General features: G+C 34.8%; 1 protein-coding gene across 2 annotated transcripts; it reads left to right on the top strand.

Moving 5' to 3' along the window:
* The first annotated feature begins 5,384 nt into the window (after positions 1-5,384).
* On the top strand, positions 5,385-11,117 carry LOC131060387 (uncharacterized). Of its 2 annotated transcripts, none has more exons than XM_057993593.2 (7): positions 5,385-5,921; positions 8,002-8,063; positions 8,162-8,244; positions 8,355-9,707; positions 9,798-9,864; positions 10,276-10,395; positions 10,508-11,117. In XM_057993593.2, the coding sequence occupies exons 1-7, from the start codon at positions 5,777-5,779 to the stop codon at positions 10,634-10,636; spliced, it is 1,959 nt and encodes a 652-aa protein (XP_057849576.1). In that variant the 5' UTR covers positions 5,385-5,776; the 3' UTR covers positions 10,637-11,117. The 2 variants fall into 2 exon arrangements, with proteins under 2 accessions (XP_057849576.1, XP_057849577.1); XM_057993594.2 differs by having other exon boundaries at positions 5,388-5,921; positions 8,165-8,244.
* Positions 11,118-24,865: the final 13,748 nt, after the last annotated feature.

Here is a 24,865-nt window from a genome sequence, read left to right on the forward strand (position 1 = left end):
CTCTCACCTCTCTCCTTCCATTCCTTTATAGATACTTCCCTCTCCCCCTCTCTCCACCCCCTAATTACTCTCTCTATCTCTCTGTTCACCTCTCTCCCCATCTCTCTTCTCTCTTTGTTGATACTTTCCCCTCTCCCCCTAATAATCCCAAACTCTCCCTCTCATTCTCTCTTCACCTCAATCACCCTCCACCCCCCCCCCCTCTCTCTCTCTCTCACACACACACACACACACTCTCTCTCTTCCCCCCAATTTCACTCTCCTTCTCACCTCTCTCCCCCTCTCCTTTTGTTGATACTTCCCTCTATGCCTCTCCTCGTCCCCTCTGAATTTTGTTGCTAGAGATGGGAAGGAAATGTAGAGAGACTAATCTAGATCTTAGGGAAGAGAGAGTGAGATAGAGGAGGAAGTGATGAAGAGGTAGACATATAAGTGTAGATATTGAGAGAAGGAATGAGGGATTCAATGAGAGTTAGAGAGATAGGTCTAGAGAGAGATGTATAAATATGGACAAAAGAGGGAGGAAGAAACAAATAGGTGGAGTTATAGGTTTGCATCTTAGGAGAGAGAGGTAGGAAAGGAACAAAGAGAGATAACATGGTTTATCAAAATTTATTAATCTCAATAAAATTCCTAATTTTTTTTTATTAATTACTTATTTAGTGTTTCAAATATTTTGAGATGATTGTTACAAAAAATTCATGAAAGAGGGAATTCATGTGAAAAAGTCGTAAGCTTTTGATGTTTTAAAAATGAAGGATGAATTTAAATTAATTATAATTATTTTAAAAGAAATATGTAGAAACACTACCTATTCCATATCATAGAGCTCTGAATCACCTTTCCAATGCCTATAAAAAATCAAAATTTTGATATGAAACACAAAAGTTATGCCCAATTTACTAAAATATGTTTTTTAAATATTTTTCATAATGGATATCCAATTTAAACAAATATCTGATTTCAAATAACATAAATTTTCCCTCCATTTTTTGCTCGGGATTGCTTTGGGATTTGGCTAGGACATGCTAAGCTTGGAAAGTCAACACAAAAAATGTGTTTTTGAGTTTTCCTTGTTTTTCTAGACTTCGCCCTAGTGGCTGACGACTTTTTTTTTAGCCGAAATTGATAAAATGAAAAGGGTTTTTTAAGGACATTCTCAACTTTCGAACAATATTAATTTTTGCTTATTTTGAATTTAACAAATAATTATTATTCATTTTCTAGTTGAATTTTGACTAAAGTCCTAATTGATAGGCTAATTGAAAAACATCTATAACTTTCAAACGGTATCGCATTTTTTGAATCTGAAAGATGCGTCACATTCTCTACTTCACATACTATAGGATTTTTAAAAAAATTGAATTTCATAAAGTTTTGACCAAGTTAAGGTGGTCAAACACACGAATTTTTATATTTCTGAAAACTTGTAGTAAAAAAATAATAATTAATTATTTACTTACAAAAAAATATGTGACACATCCGGACATGAGTCTACTACTTATATTTAAAATCTTATAAAAAAAATATTATGATTTGATTTGTGGTTAGGGTGGTCAGACATACACCTACTTCTAATCTTTTTCCTTAATTTTTTTCGTGCTACTGCATTGAAATTTTAAATTTTCATCAAATAGATATTTTTTTCAGAAAAAAACTAGTAGCTTAGAAACTACATTCAATTTGCTACAAATTATGTTCTTACATATTTTTTAAATAATGTTCATAATATATTCAAATTTTCATGTCAAGTTGCATAACTCTATTTTTTCTGAAATTTCATTGCCACTTAAGAGCCTTCTTTGGCCCACCACAATCCTACACCTACCCTTATAAGACTTGCTTTCTCATGTGTGCCATGTATCTGAGTGTTTGGTCTAGCTTTGGAGGTTGTGGCAATATTGTTTTAGGATGATCTAAGTCTTGATGGGAATTGCAATGAGTCATGCCTCTTGATAGATGTGTTTTTGGGCCGTTAGTAAAGGGCTACATGTTTCATCTATATGTTACCTTGTTGTTGACTTGGAGTGATTTGCGTCAATGCTTGGATAAATTTGCATGCTTGGGAATGAGTGTCAATGATGTTTTTGGTCCTTTTTATCTTTTGTATAAGACTACAATGGGTTTTGATTGCTCCATGAAGATGTTTTGGGTTGACCTAATGCAAGTTTCATGTTTCCCTTCATTGACCAACTTGGAGAAGGATTATTGAAGGTTGTGGAGCATATATGTTGAAGATCATTTGTGGTAGAGGTGTGTGGTGATTGTGGTAGTTGTGAAGTGTGCCCAAAAATGCTTTATGCATATTGGAAGCAGTTAGCTTTAGGTATCTACATTTAGATCTAGAAGTTTGCTAAAGGCAGTGAGCTGAAGGTAGTTGATGGTGTAGAAGTGTTGCAGTGGAATACTCATCAATCATTCATTATATTTGAGGTCGTTGCCTCCTCTGTAAGTGTGTGATATTCAAGGAGTAGTGAAATTATTTTGGTTGTAGCGATAAAACTGTATTTCTAGGGAGTTGTATCTTCCTTGGGTTGTATCCCTAAAACAAAGTTGTAAATATGTTTTATTTTTGTGAGGCTATATTTGGGTAGTATCTCTTCTCGCCGTGGTTTTTTTCCTATTTTTTTTTTTTCACGTACATCTGGTGTTCTCTTGTGCACTTGTATTGATTGCTTTATCTTTCATTGTTGTTGACTAGTTTAAAGATCTGAATTAATAGTTGGATCATAAAAGATTAAGTTTTAAGGGATACTGATTCACTCCCCCTTCTTAGTATCGGGTGTGTTCAACATTTCATACATCAAAAAGCATAAAATTGGGTTCCCTATATTTTTATATTTCAATCCTACTCCAATATATATTCCCAAAACTTATAAATTTTATGACCTTAGTTCCACTAAGTTTTTTCCTTCACAAGTAACCCTAGTTTTACATTCCTACAATAACTAGCTCTCTCAAATTTGAGTGCATTTTTTTTGTTCAATAATTCTTTTGTTTTCAAAATATGATTTAGTTTATTCAAACAAATTTCATTATTTCACACCATAGATCTAGGTTCATTAATTTACAAAAAATTAAGCATTATCTATATTCTTTAGTGAACAAGAATCCTACTTCAAATTCCTTGTAAAATTTGTCACTTCAACATAAGGACCTAAATCACCTTTCTAATACTTATACTTGTCACACAAGATAACCTCATAGCAAGATCCTTATTTGCATTGTTTGGAAACAATTATAATGAAAGACGATATAACCATCATTAATAACTAACCATGACTATGCAATCACATATTATACACAAATTTGTTAAAGTTACAACTTACACTCAAAATAGAACATTAAAGCATATCCAAATTGCCAAATCATGTAATCACATTCAAGGGACCAAAAATGAGGGATGCTATAGGTAAGTCTTAGCAATGATAGAGGGAGGAGAGGAATGCATGACATGTGTAGAATAGGATGGACACAGGACACTAATAGGGTGAATGTAATGAATATATGCGATGGTAGTATGATGAAGATTAGTCATGATAGCATGAGAAACATCAAATTTAGGAGGGATAATTGTATAAAAAGGTTGCATGGTAGCAAGGAAAATACACCATACAAAGTACTTGAAGAAATATCCTTAGCACCAATGTCTTAAATAATTTTAAGGCATAGGGCTTATTAATCAATAAAAGTGAAGAGAATCCACTGGACCTACGTGGGACTAGCAACACTAGCCAAATTGACAAGCTCATTAGAAATTAATTGTGTACAGTAATAAAGCAATGTCATGCCTATTCATCTATTCCAAGTGTCCCTTATGTTCAAAGATTTCTTCATGATGAGTGTTATACATTAGATAATCAAAGATTCCATTTTCAATTTGTTTCTTTGCTATTGTGGAATTTAAATGGAGGCTCCTTCTCAAAGGCAAGATTGGATGAGAATGAGGCTTTGACATAAACTGAATATACAAACCCCAAAAAGGAATAAAAATGATGAAACAAGTATACATAAACCCTAAATGACAAGACTTAAGGGGGTTTAAAATTAGACATGTTCAACAAAAATGAAAGGAAAGAAAAATAAACTTTCATATAATGTAGGGGTGAATAAGGCAAAATAAGTGAATACTAGTAAATACCCTAGATAAAGTAGCTAGCACAATGACAACCCTAAACATGCTTTGCCAAATGACAAAGAAGGGATCACGACTTAGCTTTGGAAGTGGCAACTATGTATTTGTCTATAGACTAGTCTCTATGGTCCAAAACTCTACTTAGCAATCAAATATGTGACTAATAAATTCTAATAAAATGGATATTGTATTTTTTTGTTGTGGGTTGAACTTACACATGTGGAATTGATCTCTGCATCTACAAAAATGACCTCAACTCATGGATTCAATCTATATTGACAAAAAACAAATTGTGCACTTTTGACCACTTGGAATATGTTAATCTTAGTGTTTCGAACCTATGTCTAAAAATAAGAAGTGCTGACAAACACTTAAGGGAGTTTACTAAGTGATGATCCTTCTCCTTTTGGTAAATCTTTGGATCTCAATCTAATAGTTTTGGAACAAAGATTGAAGATACATGCTATCATGCAATATGCTCTAGTCTATTAATATGTAAATGATGATGTAAGCTAATGATATAATGTGATACTCTTACATAATAATTAGTTGGATCCTGCTTCCTCTTGAATGTCTAAGTGAATTAAGGTTTGTCCATTTATACAACACCTAGCACACAAATTAATAGTTTTGTGCCCAAACTGAAAAGTTCTAGAGTCGCTTCTATAAACCACAAATTTGACCCAAGAAAGAGAATAGATAAATATAAAAATCAAAGATCAATCCTTAAAGATGTGTGAAAGCGTGGAAAAAATTAGGTTCAATTAATTTACCAACTTTTATGCAAAAACATACCATTCATATACTAGGCATTACATTAAGAATAATTTAATCAAAATAAACAAAAATGAAAGAAAAAAAATACAAAAATGATCATTTTCGCCCCTATAAAGTAAAGAAATTTCAAATGCAAATAAAAAGAAAAATCTGTCAAAATGTCCATGTAAATATATCTAATTTAACCAAATTTAATTATATAATTTTAAATTATTCTTCATGGACCCATATTTTGTGGAAAAATTTTTGTTTAAATAAAACCCATTTCCAATATAATAAAGATAATTTATAATTAAATAAAATAATAGAACGTTGGGAGCACGGGCTCTATTAATGAACCACCGGGCCTTCCCACAAATAAAATGAAACAGAATCCAAGGAGAGCATACAACGGTCAAAATAATCGACGGTTCGGAGAGCCTTGACCAGTCAATCCAACGGCTGAGAATCCACCATATTGACCGTTGTAGTATAGCCCTCGTATTCAATCTTAGTACGTCATTCCAACAATGCAAAGCCTATATACGGAGGATTATACATTTTTATGTTATCTCTGTTATTCATACGATTCACTGTGCATCACACTTTACAGTCTCACAGCTCACAATATTATCTACACATTGATACCGATCTTGAAGAATCTGTTGCGAAATACGCTTAGAATCGACCCAGTTGGTTGAAGTTTAAATACTTCTTGCGTGCAGGGTTGCTTGAAAGAGCTTCCACCAGGATTTGAGGATTCTTTTTCTCTGTTTCCTGGGTCCTTTCTTGTTAGATTTCACATTGCTTCTGCAGTATTTACTGATTTCTTTTTAGTTTTTGTTATTATTGTTGTTGTGGTGGTGTTTTGTTTTGCTTGTAGGAATGGATGTCTTGAATATAGATTGGAAGAATATTGACAGCAGATTTGTGAGGGATGAGTTTTATGAAAATATTCGGGCACCTAAATGGTTGGACTTCTTGGCACTGGAGGAACCTGTGGATGATGATGCCTGGTTCTGCAAGCCTGGTACGGTTTTTCAATCTATGTAATAAAGGGTTTGAGTGCTTTTAGTATTTAGGCCCTGCGTTTGAAATTTTGAGCGTGAAAATTAAAATTGGATAATCTTGCATGGTCGAGGATCCATAAATTTAATATCTTTGGCACCTAATTAAGGCCTTTAGATTTCCATGGTCCATTCTGTTGTGTAATGGTGTTTCTGGATTTAACCCTGTAGAGTTTTTCATCAATGTTTCTGATTATACTTCATTACCCATCATCACGAAACAGATGACAAGATGCATTCTTGAGCATGCATTGATTTCACTGTGAATGCAATTTGGTAGAAATTCCTGAAGTTCTTTGATGACCAGCTCTTTTTGGTTCTGATGGTAATATTTCATTGCATTCATAAAAAAGAGGCAACTCTTTCCATTAATGAAAAACATGGTTTGAGATTTTTGCACTCCGAAGGTGCATTCTTGAGCATGCATTGATTTCACTGTGAATGCAATTTGGTAGAAATTCCTGAAGTTCTTTGATGACCAGCTCTTTTTGGTTCTGATGGTAATATTTCATTGCATTCATAAAAAAGAGGCAAGTCTTTCCATTAATGAAAAACATGGTTTGAGATTTTTGCACTCCGAAGATGCATTCTTGAGCATGCATTGATTTCACTGTGAATGCAATTTGGTAGAAAATTTTCTTTGATGACCAGCTCTTTTTGGTTCTGATGATAATATTTCATTGCATTCATAAAAAAGAGGCAACTCTTTCCATTAATGAAAAACATGGTTTGAGATTTTTGCACTCCGAAGATTTTCAGGAGTCGGGATTTTAGAGGCAGGGTATCACTTATCTGATGGGATCTGGAAGTGCGATTCATAATTAGGCTTGATTCTGCTAAAACAATTATTGGTCCGGACAAACTACGTAGATGAAGCAAATTTGTTTATATCACCCTTTCATATTTAGCAGTTTTATAGTAGATTGCCCCAGTGTTTTATCCTATGCAAGGTGGAAAATCGTGGCAGTGAGTTGGGTTTGGTATGTGATCAAAATTGTTCAGATGGGTTGTGAGTTTCATAGCCCTCATTTTTTGAGATCTTCACATTTGTCTCGAGAGGTCTCCAAGAAGACATGAATCATTGGAATCAGACATTTCAGACGCATGATATTCTGTTTGCCTGTGAAAATCTCAAATCCTTAATATTGAGATCTTCACATTCGTCTGAAGAGAGGTCTCGAAGGAGACATGAACCATTGGTATCAGATATTTCAGACACATGATATTCTGTTTGCCTGTGAAAATCTCAAATCTTTAATATTGAGATCTTCACATTTGTCTGAAGAGCGGTCTCGACATGAACCATTGAAATCAGACATTTCAGACAAATGATTTTCTGTTTTCCTGTAAAAAATCTCAAATCTTTAATATCTTAAGTTTTTTATATCTTTAGTCAAAGGATTTGAGCATACGTGGCTTCTAATGGTGTATCAGTATGCATATGTTGGTGCACAGGGTTTATGTGTTTGAAGTTTGAGAAAAACTATGAATTGCATAGCCTTGAAGAGTATTAAAATCTCCACATTTGATCCATGATGTTGATATCTCATACTTGCAAGTTGCATAGTCATTTTTAGAGAGTTTGATGAACTTGTTTAGGACAAGCATTATTTGTTTATCTGTTAGCAAACGAGGATGTGATTGTTCTGATGGTTTTATCGGTTATCCTTGCAAGGTACAAAGTCATTGCAGTAAGTTAAATGAAAGTTTGTCTGTGACTGTTTGATATGAGATTGAAAAATTTGAGACGGGTTTAAGTTGCATAGCTAGGATGTTATTCAGATCTTCTCATTGGTCCGTACTGTTAAGTTGTGCCTAGTCATTCTCGTAAGATTCGAACATACATGGTGTGTGTTGGTGTGTGCCACTGCACAGTGATGGTGAGCATATGTGTAAATTTCGAAAGGGGTTGTAAATTACATAGCCTTGGTTGATAAGATCTTTGAGTTCAATTTGTTCTTAGCTTTTACTGTTTCAGATAAACATATATGCTATTGAAGAATTTTCGATGGAGTGTGATGCAAATGAAATTTTGTATTGCAGATTGTAATCATCCGAGAACTGCAGCCAGCTTGTTGGATGCTCCATTATTTGAGTCGCCAAAGGTTTATATTTTACTTATCAGTTCAAGTTATAATTTCTATATTTGGAATTGATTTCTGAGAGTTTCCTCTTAACTCACTAGCAAGATCCTAACATGTAGCAGGTAAAACAGCCAAGACCTGTTAGGTCTACTTCAGCAACAAGCATTTCCAGCACTACGCCACTAGGGGACAGGACTGCAAGGTGTGTATTTATTTTACCATATTAATCATTCAAATTTTTGTCTGTTTTTTCTGGTACCATTCAATGAATTGATATTTTGGGAAATTGAAATTGTTTCTTTATCTGTGCAGTACACGCAACTGCAAGAAAACTGGGGGTCCACTGTCAACTTCAGTAACTTCTTTGTACGAATTGAAGACAAAGGAAAATGCATCAAGGAATTTAAAGAAGCCATCACCTGCAGATAGAAACAAACATGCATCCAGAACAGGCAAATACCTTGCAGATGCTGAAAATGATAATCCCAATCGTCCACGTAGTGTTTCTTCTGTATCAAGCATGGGAAAGAATCCCAAATCATCCACACCATCAAATGTTGGGAAATCTGCCAAATTACAGGGTTCGAAAAATGTTTCAATTAGTCCTGCAAAACTTTCCAAACAGTATACTGCTGCCAAAGACTCTCAAAGTCCTTTGAGCATGGAGAAGAAAGGAGTTGCAAAACAAGCAATTGGTAATCTGAGCACTTCAAGTAATACTACCCCAGTAACAACCCCTGCAAGCAGTGAGAAGAAAGGGACTAAAAAGAAAATAGTTTATAATACTACTACTCCAGTAAAAACCCCTGAAAGCAGTGAAAAGAAAGGGATTAGAAGCCCTGAAAGCAGTGAGAAGAAAGGGGTTAGAAGCTCTACCGGAATCACTAAACTAACATCCAACAAAACTCCTACAAGTGATAATCAGAGTTCATCTCTGAAATCTGGTTCAGCAATTAAGGGCACATTTTCAGCAGGTAATCTCTTTGGTAAAACCCCAAGGAAAGATTTCTTAACACATCTTGCAGAGTTTTGCTCTGAAGTGAAGAAACTTGCATTGTATGGAGGTCAGAAAGATTCTGCCAAACAGTCCAACATGGCATTTAATCATGACAGCAATGTAGGCAGTGAGGAGGAAGGCAAACAGAATCAAGATGAAAAGATTAACTTTTCATATGAACGATCCAGTCTAAGTGGCTCCAAGGATCAACAAGTCATAAAAAATAGAATCATTGATGATCCTGATAAGTGCAGTAAGTCAGGACCAATGGAAATAGGAAGACTTCGATTGAGAAACAATAAAAAAGATGCTGCAAAAAGTTGTCCATCATCCAAGCAGCCAAAACTTAATGAGGAAGATTTTTCATCCCATACCAAAAATATAGTAAGTGATACATCGGGAAACATGGTGACAAACTTGAGTACTCTTCATGAGCATGAACGTGATGATTCAGAAAAAGTTGAGAACATTAAAGATTCCAGTGATCCTTTTCTTGAATTATTCTCTGGACCCATTCATGCCCATGAACAGGAAAATACTGCACATTCAGTAGATCCACAACTTGAGAAATATAAGGAAAGTTCAGAACATCTGGAAAAAGGCTTCATGGAACCACATAAGAAGTCGTTTCATGCAAAGATATTCAGCCCAAGTAGCTGGAAAAAGAAGTAAGTTTCCTGTTCTTAATTCTCATGTTGTTCTGTATTATTTTTAGCTTTAGGTCTTCTTTACATGATATGCTGCTTCTCTGAATTCAGAAGAACTGATGGTGTGGAACAAAGGGTACATCCCGCAAATAAGTATAGCTGGAATGCAGGCCAGAAGGTAAGGCTCTTTTGTGTCCTGTAGTATCATTCAGTATCATTCAAATATATAGCATAGTACTCTAATCTAGTACTCTAATCTGGTAAACTGACCTAAATTTGAAATATTATCCACAATTGCCATCATAACCTAACAATGGAGGATTGGCCTTGACCCTTCCACACACTTTCATTGCTTATGTACTGCTTGGTCCATCCAAAACGAACGAAGGTTAATATCGCCCCGTCCACTTATGCACTTAATTACTCCATTGATTTCAATGGGGTTTTTAAATATTTTCATGTGCTGATCATTTTTGTTTAGATAAGTGTAGCAAATTTTTGTTTTGGTATGTAGTTAGATGCATAGTAGAGTGGCGTATTCTTCAGTCCAGTTACCATTAAAGCAAGTGACTGACTTCAACTTTTGCAGGTACAATCTTGTCCCCCGTCTCCTCAACAGGTTTGTAGATTGTCCCAGACTTCATCGTCATCTAGCCAAGGCAGAAAGTCAACAACAACACCAATGCAACCTTTTAGGTTCAGAACCTCGGTAATTTGCCTCTTTATAATCAAATAGTTTGTTGAATTTGCTAACAATAAGTCCCTAATGACACCATTATTTTTGCATATTTGAAAGAGTTTCTTTTGTTTCATGACGACAGGAAAGAGGTGCTCTCAGAGAATACAGAAAACTGCAAAGATCTTCTTCATGTGCTGATAATGTTGTGGCCTCTCCAGAACCAAAGCTATATATGCCAGACATGTTTTGGTTCCTAAAACGTTGTGCATAGATGAATTAATAGATCATTTGTGTCGATCCCAGAATTGAGAGGAGAATAAACCTTAAACCCTGGGTACCATTCGTTTAGCTGGAAATGATTATGATCAGGATGAAAGTCTTATCTGTGGGATTATACCATCGCCCTGAGTCATATGCATATAGATCAGATGTTTTCCATTGCAGTATGCGAGAGGGAGTTCATGACAAACCTGTCAATATGTTTCTATCAAATTGAGTCATTGTATTCTATTGCAGTTTGTTAAAGTTTGTGACAAATCTGCTTATAGGGTTTTGCTGCTGTCATCCTCACGTAGCTGCCTCCATCTTGCCCCATTCTTTCTGGAAAGGTCTGGGGCAAGCTGAAATATTTGTGTTGGCTCATCATTGCTAGAGGTTTTTTGTATTATTTGGTCAAATATTTAATTCATTCATTCATTTTTTTCAAATCAGGTTCACCACACTGTTCAATAAAGTCCTGTTGTGCTGATTCATTCTGTGTTTTAGGGCTTCATGGTAGTTCCGATTACAGTAGTCTTCAATAAAAATAAAATAATGGTTGTTCAGTTAAGGTATTATATTATCTCATCAGTCTAGAAAATGTAAATATTGTCTGAAACAATGAAGAAGGGAGATGCATGCTTTGACCGTTACAAAATTTCCAGGAATTTCTCATTCTCTGGAAGCTGAAATATTTGGGTTGGCTCATCATTGCTGTATGGTTTTTGTATTTTTTGGTCAAATGTTCATTTATTTTTTTCAAATCAGGTTCACCACACTGTTCAATAAAGTCCTATTTTGCTGCTGCATTTTGTGTTTTAGGGCTGCATTGTAGTGCCAATTGCAGTAGTCTTCAATAAAACTAAAATAATGGTTGTTCAGTTAGGGTATTCTGTTGTTATCTTATCAGTCTAAACAATGTATATATTTTCTACGCTATTGTTTATCATATTAATTTATTCTTATTGTTTAGTTGTCCATTGCATTATTGTCAAAGTTTTTCACCTTGGCTATTTTGTAGGTAAGTACATTATATTAACACCTTAGCTATTTTCACCTTAGCTGCTGCATTTTGCGTAACAAACATATGTTAACTTCTCATTATATTTGCAAGGATTGCACTGCGGTTATGAGCTCCCTGTATATTTTTAATTTCTCATAAATTGTATTATATTCATCATAATAATATATTTAGATAAACAGACAGAAACTACACAAAAAGTACAAGTAGCATATTATCTAATTATTTGCTTTATGTACGTATATGTAATCTGATGTTGTCACCTTTTGCTATGGCATCTGTTGGTGTTGGTCTTTGATGATGAAAACAGCAACCTGTTTCGCAAGATTGACTATGATAGAGCTTTCAATGCTTTCATTACTATCTTCAATGAAGGTGTGCTGTCATTAGGGATCAAATGACGGATACATAGGATAGTTCTTTCCAAAATTATGGATCTGAAAGAATGAAGAGTGGAAATGCTACATGCTTTGACTGTTGCAAATTTTTCAGGAATTTCTCTTTCTCTGGAAGCGCACATACTTTATTCCTCAATTTGATTAAAAGTTTGTGATGGTTCTTTTTTAGCATTATAGATCTGAAAACAGGGAACTTGTTTTCCAGGATCAACCATGATACTTTCATTGCTTTCATTAGAGCTCAATATGATGGATACATATGATAGGTCTTTCTAAAATTGAAAATAATGATTCGAGCTTTCATTAGAGCTCAACCATGATGGATACATATGATAGGTCGTTCTAAAATTGAAAATAATGATTCGAGCTTTCATTAGAGCTCAACCATGATGGATACATATGATAGGTCGTTCTAAAATTGAAAATAATGATTTGAACTTTCTTTAGAGCTCAACCATGATGGATACATATGATAAGGGAACTTATTTTCTGGGATCAACTATGATGTAGCTTTCATTGCTTTCATTAGAGCTCAATATGATGGATACATATGATAGGTCTTTCTAAATTTGAAAATAATGATTCGAGCTTTCATTAGAGCTCAACCATGATGGATACATATGATAGGTCTTTCTAAAATTGAAAATAATGATTCGAGCTTTCATTAGAGCTCAACCATGATGGATACATATGATAAGGGAACTTATTTTCTGGGATCAACTATGATGTAGCTTTCATTGCTTTCATTAGAGCTCAATATGATGGATACATATGATAGGTCTTTCTAAATTTGAAAATAATGATTCGAGCTTTCATTAGAGCTCAACCATGATGGATACATATGATAGGTCTTTCTAAAATTGAAAATAATGATTCGAACTTTCATTAGAGCTCAACCATGATGGATATATATGATAAGGGAACTTGTTTTCTCGGATCAACTATGATGTAGCTTTCATTGCTTTCATTAGAGCTCAACTATGATCAATACATATGATAGGGAACTTGTTTTCCCGGATCAACTATGATGAAGCTTTCATTGCTTTCATCATAGCTCAACTACGATGGATACATATGATAGGTCTTTCTAAAATTATGGTTCTGAAACAATGAAGAATACAGATGCCACTGTTATTAGAGATTCTTATACAGATGCCACTGTTATTAGAGATTCTTATACAGATGCCACTGTTACTATAGATGGTGTTTGATGTTACTTTATGATTGAAAGTATGTGAAGATACAGAGGATGATTCTATTTACCATTATGGATATGAATAACCAAAGAGCTACTAGGCACTTTGACTGCTTTAAAATATGCATGAATCTCTTGGGAGGACATGTCCTCTGGTTTGTCTGCATGAACATCCTAATCAGTTTAGTCTCTACACAATTTGTGCAGAAACATTGATTGTGTCTTTGCTGTTTACACACTTTGTCTGTTTGTATCAATCAATATTCCCATTCCCCATGTAGATTATGTGCGTCTGTTTTCAATTTTGTAATCATTATTTTCTTGACGACTTTGATTAGATATGAATAACAATGAACTACTAGGAACTTTGACTGCTTTAAAATATGCAGGAATCTCTTGGGAGGACACGTCCTCTGGTTTTTCTGCATGAACATCCTAATCAGTTTAGTCTCTACACAAAAATTGTGCAGAAACAGTGGTCGTGTCTTTGCTTTTTGCACACTTTGTCTGTTTGTATCTATCACTATTCCGTTAATTCACCACGTATTATGTGCGTCTGTTTTTAATTTTGTAATCATTATTTTCTTGATGACTTTGATAACTGTTTGATGCTCGAACTTGAGTTTGAAGACATTTTCACTGTCAATATTTATATCTATAAAACACAATTCTAAATTCTAACTTTATTGGTGAACAATGACGAAATGTTACCTTGTTCTAGTTTACCAAACTTAAATTTCTGGAAGAAGAGAGGATGATGAGGGTGTGGATGGACGAGAATCCTTTAATTATATGTTGGGCACTTTGCCTGCTTTGAAATATCTAAGAATTTCTTGGGAGGACACATTCTCTGGTTTGTCTGAATGAACATCCTAATCACTTTATTCTCCATAGAAAATTCGTGCAGGGGTATTGATTGTGCTTTTGATGTTTGAATGCTTCGTTTTTTTATCAATCACTACATAGATGGGGTTTTGTAATCATTTTCTTCGACTTTGATTACCACCTGATGCTAAGTTCAAATTTGATGATAATTTTCACTACCACTGTTAATATGTCTCAAAATGCAATCCTAAATGCTTTAATGTTACACTTCATTAACCTTATGCTTCATCAAAATCTTTATGCCAACCAGTCTTAATGGTAGATGGGTTAAACATTATTGGTGCACAATGTTATAAGTTACCATGTTCTAGTTTACCAAACTCATATTTCTGGAAGAAGAAAATAGAGAGGACGACGAGGTTGTGGACGGGCCAGAAACCTTGTAATTATGATTTAGAATTTGTTATATACACTTATTTTAAATTGTTGTAGGTTGTATACACTTATTTGTCAAAGTGTTGCATGTTTTCCATTCCCACCTTGTTGAACTTACTTTATCACACAAATATAAAGAAGTCGTTGTCTATTGATTCTTAATGATGTTGCTTTACCTTCCTCATCCCCTTTCAAGTATTTTATCTTTCGATGTTGTGAACTTACAAGGAGCCAAAGATGATAATCAACTACTTATACGTTGAAGTATAGATATGTCAATGGATGAAAGTTATGGCTAACGGCTATACTTCTAAATCTGATACCCAAAAAGTTGTCACTGCAAACAATCAGCATGTTTTAGCAGGATGGTGTGAGTGTTGGACTTATCGTATCACACATAAATTCAAGGAAGTAGTTTTGTACAATATCCAAAGTGGCAGGCCTGCAACTTCAACATTTTATGGAACCTTTTTATTTATCATTGTTATTATTATTTTGATTAACAGTGTTAGGAACTTAAGATGCATTTGGGGCTTGATATGAAAAACTCCTGGCATGGTGGTTCATGGAACTATTGTTATCGTCCAAAGAAACTCAGAGCAAAATTAATGGTATAGTTAATGGCTAGGCTATACTTGTAAATCTGATACTCAAAATGTTGTTACTGCAAACATTCTGCAGGTTTTAGCAGTATGATTTTAGCGTTGGACTTACCGTATCGCATATATTTGCTAGGCAGTGGTAACATTAATGGAACCTTTTTATTTTCATTATTATTATTTTAATAATAAGATTCAATGAAATTTGAAATGGTTCTCGGTGTGGTGATCCATGGAACAATTGTTATGATCCAAAAAAACTGAGTGCAATATTATTAATGTTAGGGCTCACAATTCTTAACATTTTATAGATCATTTTATTTATCATTATGTAATACACGCAACCAAGTCGTATATAAAAAGTTTTACATAGTTTGGAATAACAGGCATCCCATAATTACATAATGACAGGAAGCCATGAGTGTAACTAGACCAAAACAGAGAACACAAAGCAGATCCCTGCACCCTACCCTTGCCAATATGCAATGAAACCCATCATAACAAAATTGTGGGCCAGGCATCATCACAATTTTCAACAAAAAATTTAATAAAGATTGAAGATGGACGAATAAACCCTTACATCATTGGAACAGATATACACCATCATCTCCAACCGGAACCGCCATGCCATGTTTGACAGCAGAATGACCGAAGAACCAGAGAATTGAAACCAAAATTTCAAAAAACATGACCCACCAGCCAAACTTAGTATTCTTCATAAAAGGCCTCCGAGAGAATGATCTCCATGAAGTCGTCCAACCACTGGAAATTGTCATAGGTGTCAATGTTTACCAACTTCCGCAGAAAGTCACAACCCATGCCAACCCATCTGCACTGTCTGTTAAGGCTAGCCACGTCCATGTTAAGAAAAAAAAGGTTGTCGTGCCACCACCAAACCAAGTCGCCATAGGTTAGCCGCCATCATAGCCTCAATATCATCCATAAGATACTTCTCTTTGAACACCTCTCGGAGGAGCAACGGAATGTTCACTGTATTTCCTTATGCGTCCAATAAGATGCCACGTCTACCCAGTCCTTAGGATGCACCAGCATGCAGGCATGCAGTTATATATATATGTAACATGTAATGTATAGATAACATGTATTGTATGCATAGGATGTGGTAGACGTTGCCATGCAATTATATGTATGTATAACAAGTAATGTATGTATAACATGTATTGTATGCATACGATGCTGGTGCATCCTAGGGGCTGGGTAGACATTGCCAAAAATGTGAGGTAAGATTTGAATTGACTCTATAACGGTTTGCAGAGACAAGAAATTCCCTACCCAGAATCATTTGAATGGCCTCATTAATGATTAAGCCAGAGATCTTGCTAATGGAATGCAGTTAGAGATCCGACACATAACCCAAAAACACCATCTGCCTTTTCTCACTTCTCGGTCTCATAGGGGAGAGACCCCAATACATGTGCACCCTAACTAAGGTCCATGTGGTGCCCAAAACCTTATTTTTTCGCCTTCCAATTGGACTGCTCATTGGACAAGCTGGTCGTATCATTTTTTTTTCCCTCTCAGACGCGTCTACCACATGTTCCAACCCCATTCATATACCATGTCCAAAAACACCCCAAATTGTACATTGTCTGAAACATGCGCGGGCCCACCTCATTAGCCTACCCCTAAAATATCCCATATCTGATAGTGTGGCCACGCGGAATCCGATCGCATGGCCACCTTATTGACCAACTTGCCTATTTTTACTACCCACCACCACCCTACATTATCTCTTACTCGCATTAACTCTGCATCGCTTCAACTTATTGCCACCTTACTGCCACGACATAGCTCAACCTTCCCAATCAAGACGACATTGAATGCACTTGCTTTTACGCCTTTCCTTCCCAACTTTCTTTTTGTTTTTCCTACTTCTTCGAGAGTTTACAGACCAAAACCTATTCACCCAACCATCATAAGATGCTCGCCTTGGTACTCGCTGTGTTGGCTAGCAATCTCCCTACATGTCCGCCGAAGTGTTTGGCTCCACTGAACATCGTTTCTTTCAAATGGTTTTGGAGTGAAAAGGTAACTAAGCACAAGTGCTTTTCCTTAAACGTTTTTTAATGGGTTTTTTGGACTGTATAACTTGCAAGTGCTTTGTTACTTCCCCTTCTTCACCTTGCAGGTAGTCGCAGAGTGGCTTGAACACGGATGTCTACCTTGTAGGGGTAGATTTCAGGTCTTCGTTTTCGACCTAGGTGAGGAATACTCCTCACTAAGACCTTGCATTGTTCGGATTTTTCTTATACTGTTTTGTTTTTGGTTTTTTGCTTCTTTTGTTTGTTTATTCTTTGTGTTTTACGTGCTCTGGGGTTTCTGTTAATTGTAAAGATGCTCTGTGTTATCAAAACATGCTCTATATCTTTTGGTTCTTCGTTTGTGGTTTTGTAAGGAAGAGGTGATCATAGTGTGCTATATATATGTGGGTTCTTCATCTGTAATATTTTTTGATGCATAATGTTGCTCTAGTCGACTGTGGTGATGATTAATCCTCACTAGGGCCTTTGACTAGTATTATTCATTTCATAGGGTTTTTTATTGTACTCTCCAATGCAGATTTGGACACTTTGCAAGTTGTAATGTGCTCTATATTTGTGGGTTCTTCATCCATTATATGTTATGATGCATAATGTTTAACGTTTTTTTGTTTCCTTGGTTGTTATTCGATATTGGTCGATTTTTTTGCGAGGGTTTGTGTTTTTTAACACAAAAATATGTGTTCATCAACACAAATATCTCCAAAAGGGAAATGTGGTCTTCGGTTAAACCTCCTATGTTGTTTTGCAAATGTAAAAAATTGGGGTATTTGTTTATGTTACTCTCCAGAGGGGTTTTTATTTATTATCTTCTAAAAAAACAGCCTACTTTTGATTTGTTGTATATGTGTGGCATGATTTCAAAGGCCTATTTTACATGTTGCGGGGTAATTTATGTTCTATAAGTTGATGAATTTTAATTGTTATGGTTAATTGTTGTAGTAATATGAGAATTACTATTAATAGTTTACATAAAAATAATAAGGATTAATTGTTCTAGTAATATGAGAATTACTATCAACAGTTTACATAAACATAATAAGGGTTAATTGTTATGGTTAATTGTTGTAGTAATATGAGAATTACTATCAACGGTTTACATAAACATAATAAGGGTTAATTGTTATGGTTAATTGTTGTAGTAATATGAGAATTACTATCAACGGTTTACATAAACATAATAAGGGTTAATTGTTATGGTTAACTATTGTAGTAATATGAGAATTAATATTAGCATAGTTAACATAACATACTTAACTGTTGTAGTAATATGAGAATTACTATTAACAGTTTACATAAACATAATAAGGGTTAATTGCTATGGTTAACTATTGTATTAATATGAGAATTACTATTAACATAGTTAACATAAGCATAGTGCATATCTACTAGCCTGTAATCAAATAAATCAAATCAGCCATCATCTCAATCTAATAGTCGACAAATACACACAAGGCATTCCAAGCAATATAATAGAGAAGTCTAGCAGTCACTTAGAACAGAGAAGAACTGCTATTAACATAAACATACTTAAATTTTGTATTAATATGAGAACTACTATTTATATAAACATATTGAGCCATTCCAAAAACATAAACATAAACATAAACACTAGTATATCTATATTTAAAAAATATAGGTAAATTATGTCGAGAGATATCTTATAATAGAAGGGAATTTGACGATTGCAACAATATTAGTAGTATACAAGTTTCAAAAATATGTACAATAATAGAGTTGCTTAAGTATGTACCAGCATTATCTAAGACGACAACATGAACCTAGAATTGAATCATTAGATAGTCACAATGCCAAGCCCACTCCTCCACTAACCTCTCAACGCTACTTGATTTTATTGATTGTTCCCTTTTAAATATTATGGCACTCTTCCACTATCATTTGAATGTAACAGTTTCATATAGTTGAAGACAAGTGGCAAGTGTTCTATTTTATTTAAAGTAGTAAAATAACACCTCCACAAAAACCAAAAGATGACATATTTCATGCATTTCCCTGCCATTTGCATGTCAAATTGTTTCAAAATCAAATTTTTGTTTACAAACATTTTGATGTCATTGTAGATGCCTCTCGGCATAAGTAACATATTAACATTAACATTAACATTACTATTAACATTACCATTAACATTATTATTAACATAAACATATTGTAGAATTAATATAATGAGTCATTCCAAAAACTGTATGCATATTAACCATAAACATATTTCAACCATAGATTGTAACTATTTAAGAGTCATTCCAAAAACTGTATCCATATTAACCATAAACATATTTCAACATATTTCAAATTGGCATGAGGAGGATCTAAATTTAAACATTAAAGAGTCCCTTAGAAAGGACCGTTATATGGGGAGAGAAGAACAATTTAATCATGACAGGTAAAAAGAATTATTTATGCCTTATTGGAAAGTCATCATTACTTGGCAAAGCGGCAGATCTCCTACAATCTTTAATTATTTGCCACACGCTTTGTGGGTAACCCGCTTCAAAATCTCAAGCAACTTTGGGAAAGAAGGAATTAGTTTGTAGAGAAACAGAGCAGATAGCCTGCACCCAAAGATGGGAGGTGACCTGAGGCGGGAGGAACTAGATAATACGTCGACTTGGAGAGCGATGCCAAAAGTCTAGGCGAAACTGGAAAAGGGTTCTCTTACTAGCTTCATGGAGAAGCTCGTGGACTATGACAAAGGTAGGGTCAACCTCGCCATTTCCAAGGATTTTGAAAACTGGTCAAATGGCTCTTTTAAAATCTATGGAGTCAAGTTTAAACTGGACGCTGGGCTCATATCTACTGTAACTAGAATACCCCATGTAGACACCTAAAATTGTCATGTCTAATTAAATAAATATTTTATTTATTTAATTATCTAAGCTTAATTCTTCTATTAATTAAATAAATCTTTATTTATTTAATTAATTCATTTATCCTCTTCTAGCCTTATTTCTCATTTAAATAAATACATTTATTTATTTAAATTATCATTTTCCTAAATTAAATAAATATTTTTATTTATTTAATTATCCCACTTCTTCTATTAATTAAATAAATCTTTATTTATTTAATTAATTCATTAACCTTTTCTACCTATGACACATGTCATTCATCTCTTAATTCTTACACTACCTACCCATTTCATTATTTTATTATTTCCTCTACCTGCCCTCTAATCCTAGCCGACCTCCTTTTTACACCTCTCAATCTTATCCCTCCATTTCATATTGTGTCTTCTATATAAGGAGATGCTTCCTTCATTATCAAATCCTAATCATTCATTCCTAATCAATCATCCTAATCACTCATGCTAATGATCTTTCATGCAACTTGCTACACTACGATCCTACTTGCAACCACATTCCGTTCTTTGTTGAGCTCTTGTGCATATAAAATCTGAGAGCAAATATATGAAGCAAGATCAATGGAGATAGGAAGAATGGAGATCAAAACTCTATTGGACATGTGATGGTATAATCTTTGTGATTTCATTTGATTTGCATTGTCTTAGGTAATCTTCATATGTTATGGTGGATCTTTGTTGATTGTTAGGCTAGGGTTTTGTGGTTGAATTCATTTAGCCTTTCAATATTGTTATTATTGTTATCCATTTTCACTATAAACATTTTGGCACGCCCCGTAGGACATGGATTTCTCTTAGATCTGTGTTTTTTGCAGATTTTTCTAACCCTATATTGCTATTTTGTAAAACAATTTGGAGAATAACCTTGTGCAGCTAGGGTTTTGGACACAAAATCAAGATCTTGGAGAGATTCGATCATATCTCACAAACGGCTAGGAAATTTTGCACCAAATTTTTTTTGCAGGTTGAAGAAAGTATCAGGAGCTCTCAAGCCAAAATTCAGAATTTTTGGAGCACCTTTTCATTTTCTATGAATTTTTTATGATTTTTCATAAAAAATTAATTTTGAGAGCAAATGAGAGAATTTTTTGGATTTTCTTATATTTTTGGAAATCTCTCATAATTATACATAGGATCTGTTCTTTGTGATTTTAATTTTGATGCAAAATATTTCCCTAAAAATCAGATCTTTAAAAATTAGGGTTTTTCCTTATTTTGATCAGATCTCACAAACCGTTTCTAATTTTGACATAAAAAATTTTGTGCAAGTCAGGAAACGTATCAGAAAGATTCAGTAAAAATTTCAGATTTTTTGGATCTATTTTTCATTTTGTATGAATTTTTTATGATTTTTCATAAAAAATTAATTTTGAGAGAAAATTAGCAAATTTTTTGGATTTTCTTACATTTTTGGAAATCTCTCAGGATTATACATAGGATCTGTTCTTTATTATTTTAAATTTGATGCAAAATCATTCCTCAAAAATCAGATCTTTGAAAATTAGGGTTTTGTATTATTTTACTCATATCTCACAAACTGCTTGGATTTGTTGCAGAAATTTTTTTGTGCAGGTTTGGAAGACCATAAGGACTCTCCAGTAAAAATTTCAGATTTTTTGGATCGATTTTGCATTTTATATGAATTTTTTATGATTTTTCATAAAAAATTAATTTTTGGAGCAAATTAGCAAATTTTTTGGATTTTCTTACATTTCTGGAAATCTCTTGAAATTTTACAGGTGGTCTTTTTTTATGATGAATCAGATCTTTGAATTGGTCAACAAAATGCATTATTGAAGGCCCCTATTTCACAAAGTCTTTTGGATCTAAAATTTACCTAACTTGTGTGCTTGCAGGAAGGGGTGATTATTTCAAACAATCCAAACTACTAATAAATCTTTGTTGTAGATCCTTGGCAAGGGTTTTTGGATTTTTATTGTGTGCCTTGTTTTCATAGACTAGCAAACACTTCAATTGGTGCACTAAAATTGAATCATTGTCTTTTGTGTCTTGAGCAATAGGCTCTTTTTGTTCAATCTTTAGAGGGCCTGTCTTCCCATGTGGTCATTAGGACTACTAGTGAGAAGAGAACGACCCAAGTGGTAGCGAGGAAAACCCACCTCTTCCGAACCACTATAATCAAATGTATTCATGGTGAAAACTATGGATAACGTGTGCTGATTAGTTCATACCGACACTATGTCTCCCCATAAACCCGTTTGATCAAATTTATTTGATCATTTGTAGGGCGTAACCCCTACCGGCTAGGAGCCTTCTGTATTTACAGAGCTGAAAGTGCCGCATGTATGGCCACACGAGCGGATGCCCTTACTAGCACCATTTTGTTTTAGAGGCCCAAATCCTTCTAGTTGTTGGGGCAGGAGGTCGGACCTCTGGTAGCGGCCCACACACATACGGTTCTTAGTAGAGATACAAAGTTCGCCATGGGGAGTTTTCATGGGGACTGATGCTTGGCTGACCCGAGAAGTGAGTGCCGAGGGTGGAGCCAGTGAGGTCAAGCATCTAAGTATCTACTCTGAATAGCGTAGCCTCGGGGGTAAAACCCCATGTGGGATCAACAACTATTGTCTTGGCCAGCCATAAGAATTGTGCTTGACTTATTTTAAACATTCAAAACATTCAAAACCAAACAACAAAACATTGTGTCTTTTGTGTTTTCAAGTGTATGCAAAACAATTTTACATCAAACAACACACTTTTCTTGGAGTCATTTTGAGTCTAAACACTTGCAAACATTGAGTCCTCAACAACATTGTGTCCTCTTGTCACGAAAAACAGTCAAACATTCAGATTTGGTCACAACCAACAACTTCACAAATTGGAAAAATTTTACAGTCCATCAAACAAGAGCAATCAGTTTTGGAATACTTGAGCTTCCTAGGTTGTTTCTCCAGGTTTCATCTAGCATTCAACCTGTCTTTGGGTCTCACACAGTCCATCATTGCTTCACATCTCATTTTACATTCACACTTGTCTAAACTTGAGTCAAAAGGTCACTTGCTTGTCCTCATCATACTTTGTCAACACACTACATACAACAACACTTTGCTAAGTGATCCCTCATCAAGGTTTCTTACCTTTGGGTCTCATTTGGTTTTACTTAGAGTCAAGGTCAACTTAACTCATCAAGAGAAACTATCCTCTCTTTGGAAGTCACACCTACTCTACTACATACATACTTGGTCTTACACTTTGGACATTACAAGTACACTTCAGACTCATTTACATTTCATCCAACTCTTGGTCTTCCATACTCTTTCCATTTTTCATCTAGTCTCACACATCTTGGTCAATACCTAGTTCATGGTTGAAACCCATCTTCAAAAATCTAGGAGAGAAACTAAAGAGGCTCAAGAGTCCGCAAACATGAGTTCTTATGAGTATGACAATGATATCTTTTTCCATTCTGATCATGCTACATTACCTGACATGGATGTCTATAGAAACATTCCAAATTTTGAGAACATGGACACTATAAACAATAATGCTACACAAAATGACAATGTGGACAACTTTTCTGTACATTCAGCAGATGTGGAAGAATCCATTATGAATCCCCATTTCAATCGATTGGTTGAGGAAATAATGAGGAGAGATAGACAATACTTCTTACACATGATGCCACAAAGTGGAGCCAAGATACCTCATGATTTTGACATGTCTCAAATAATGGAACATAGACCTTTGCAACAACCGCACTCCAATATGGATCAAAGGAGACCTAATAGTGGAGGAAATAGAGGACCACATATGGTACCTGAATCACCATCAGCTTTGCTTCAAAAACCAGAGGTCCCACATACACATGGTCAAACATATGATACTTACCTTCGCAGACCATTATGGAAGTCTTATGGAGAAAAATATGCTCAATCACATATCAATGCTAAGGATCAACCACCAAAGCAATGGGATATTCCAAGGCATGCTCAAAATTTGGACACAAGGAAACCTCATGTCAAATTTGGGTGCAACACATTAGAACATGACATGCCTGTAGAATATGGTATACATGTGCAAAATAGATATGGTGTTCCTCAACATGAATCTATACCAAGTGGTCCATATATGCAACATCATTATAGACCTCCTTCATATGAACATGTGTACGATCAATATCATCCATATATGCAACATGCACCTCCTCCAATGGGTACCTCAAACATAGGATATGGTCCAAGAAGTCGATCTCCACCTAAGAGCAATTTGGAGCAACAAATCAGGGACTTACAAAAGAAAATGGAGGACATAAATACACCGAAGCCAACATACACAATGAGAGACATATGTCCTTATCCATTTGACAAGAGCATTCCAATGCCTCCTTTTCCTACACACTTTGTGACGCCTAAATTTGATAAGTATAGAGGAAAAGGGGATCCTAAGGCACACATAAGACAATTTTTCACAGCTTGCATTGAGGTAGCAGCAGAAGAGACATATTTGATGAGATTATTCCCACAAAGCTTAGGCGATCAAGCTATGGAATGGTTCTCCCAACTTCCACCTGGTATTAAGTCATGGGGTGACCTAGCAGAAACATTTATTCAACATTTCTCCTACAATATAGAGATAGACATATCAGTCACTACTTTGTGCAACACCAAGCAAAAAGAGGGAGAATCTTTTGTATCATTTTTACAAAGATGGAGAAATCTAGCCAGTAGATGCTCTTGTGAAATTCCACAAAAACAAATGGTAGAGATGTTCACCCAAAATGTTAACAAAGAGATTGGTTATGACTTAAGGAAAGCTTGTTTGTCTACCTTCAAGGATGTTATCGAAAAAGGCTTAGCAACAGAAAAGGTCC

This window comes from Cryptomeria japonica, chromosome 4 (assembly GCF_030272615.1).
Source record: "Cryptomeria japonica chromosome 4, Sugi_1.0, whole genome shotgun sequence".
In the NCBI taxonomy this organism is placed as follows: Eukaryota; Viridiplantae; Streptophyta; class Pinopsida; order Cupressales; family Cupressaceae; genus Cryptomeria; species Cryptomeria japonica.

Excerpts from the sequence above, each read along its gene's own strand:
- LOC131060387 (XM_057993593.2), top strand. The coding sequence starts at position 5,777 with ATGGATGTCTTGAATATAGATTGGAAGAATATTGACAGCAGATTTGTG. Across the intron at positions 5,922-8,001 it reads TGCCTGGTTCTGCAAGCCTG|ATTGTAATCATCCGAGAACT; the intron begins GTACGGTTTTTC and ends TTTGTATTGCAG. Across the intron at positions 9,708-9,797 it reads CCAAGTAGCTGGAAAAAGAA|AAGAACTGATGGTGTGGAAC; the intron begins GTAAGTTTCCTG and ends CTCTGAATTCAG.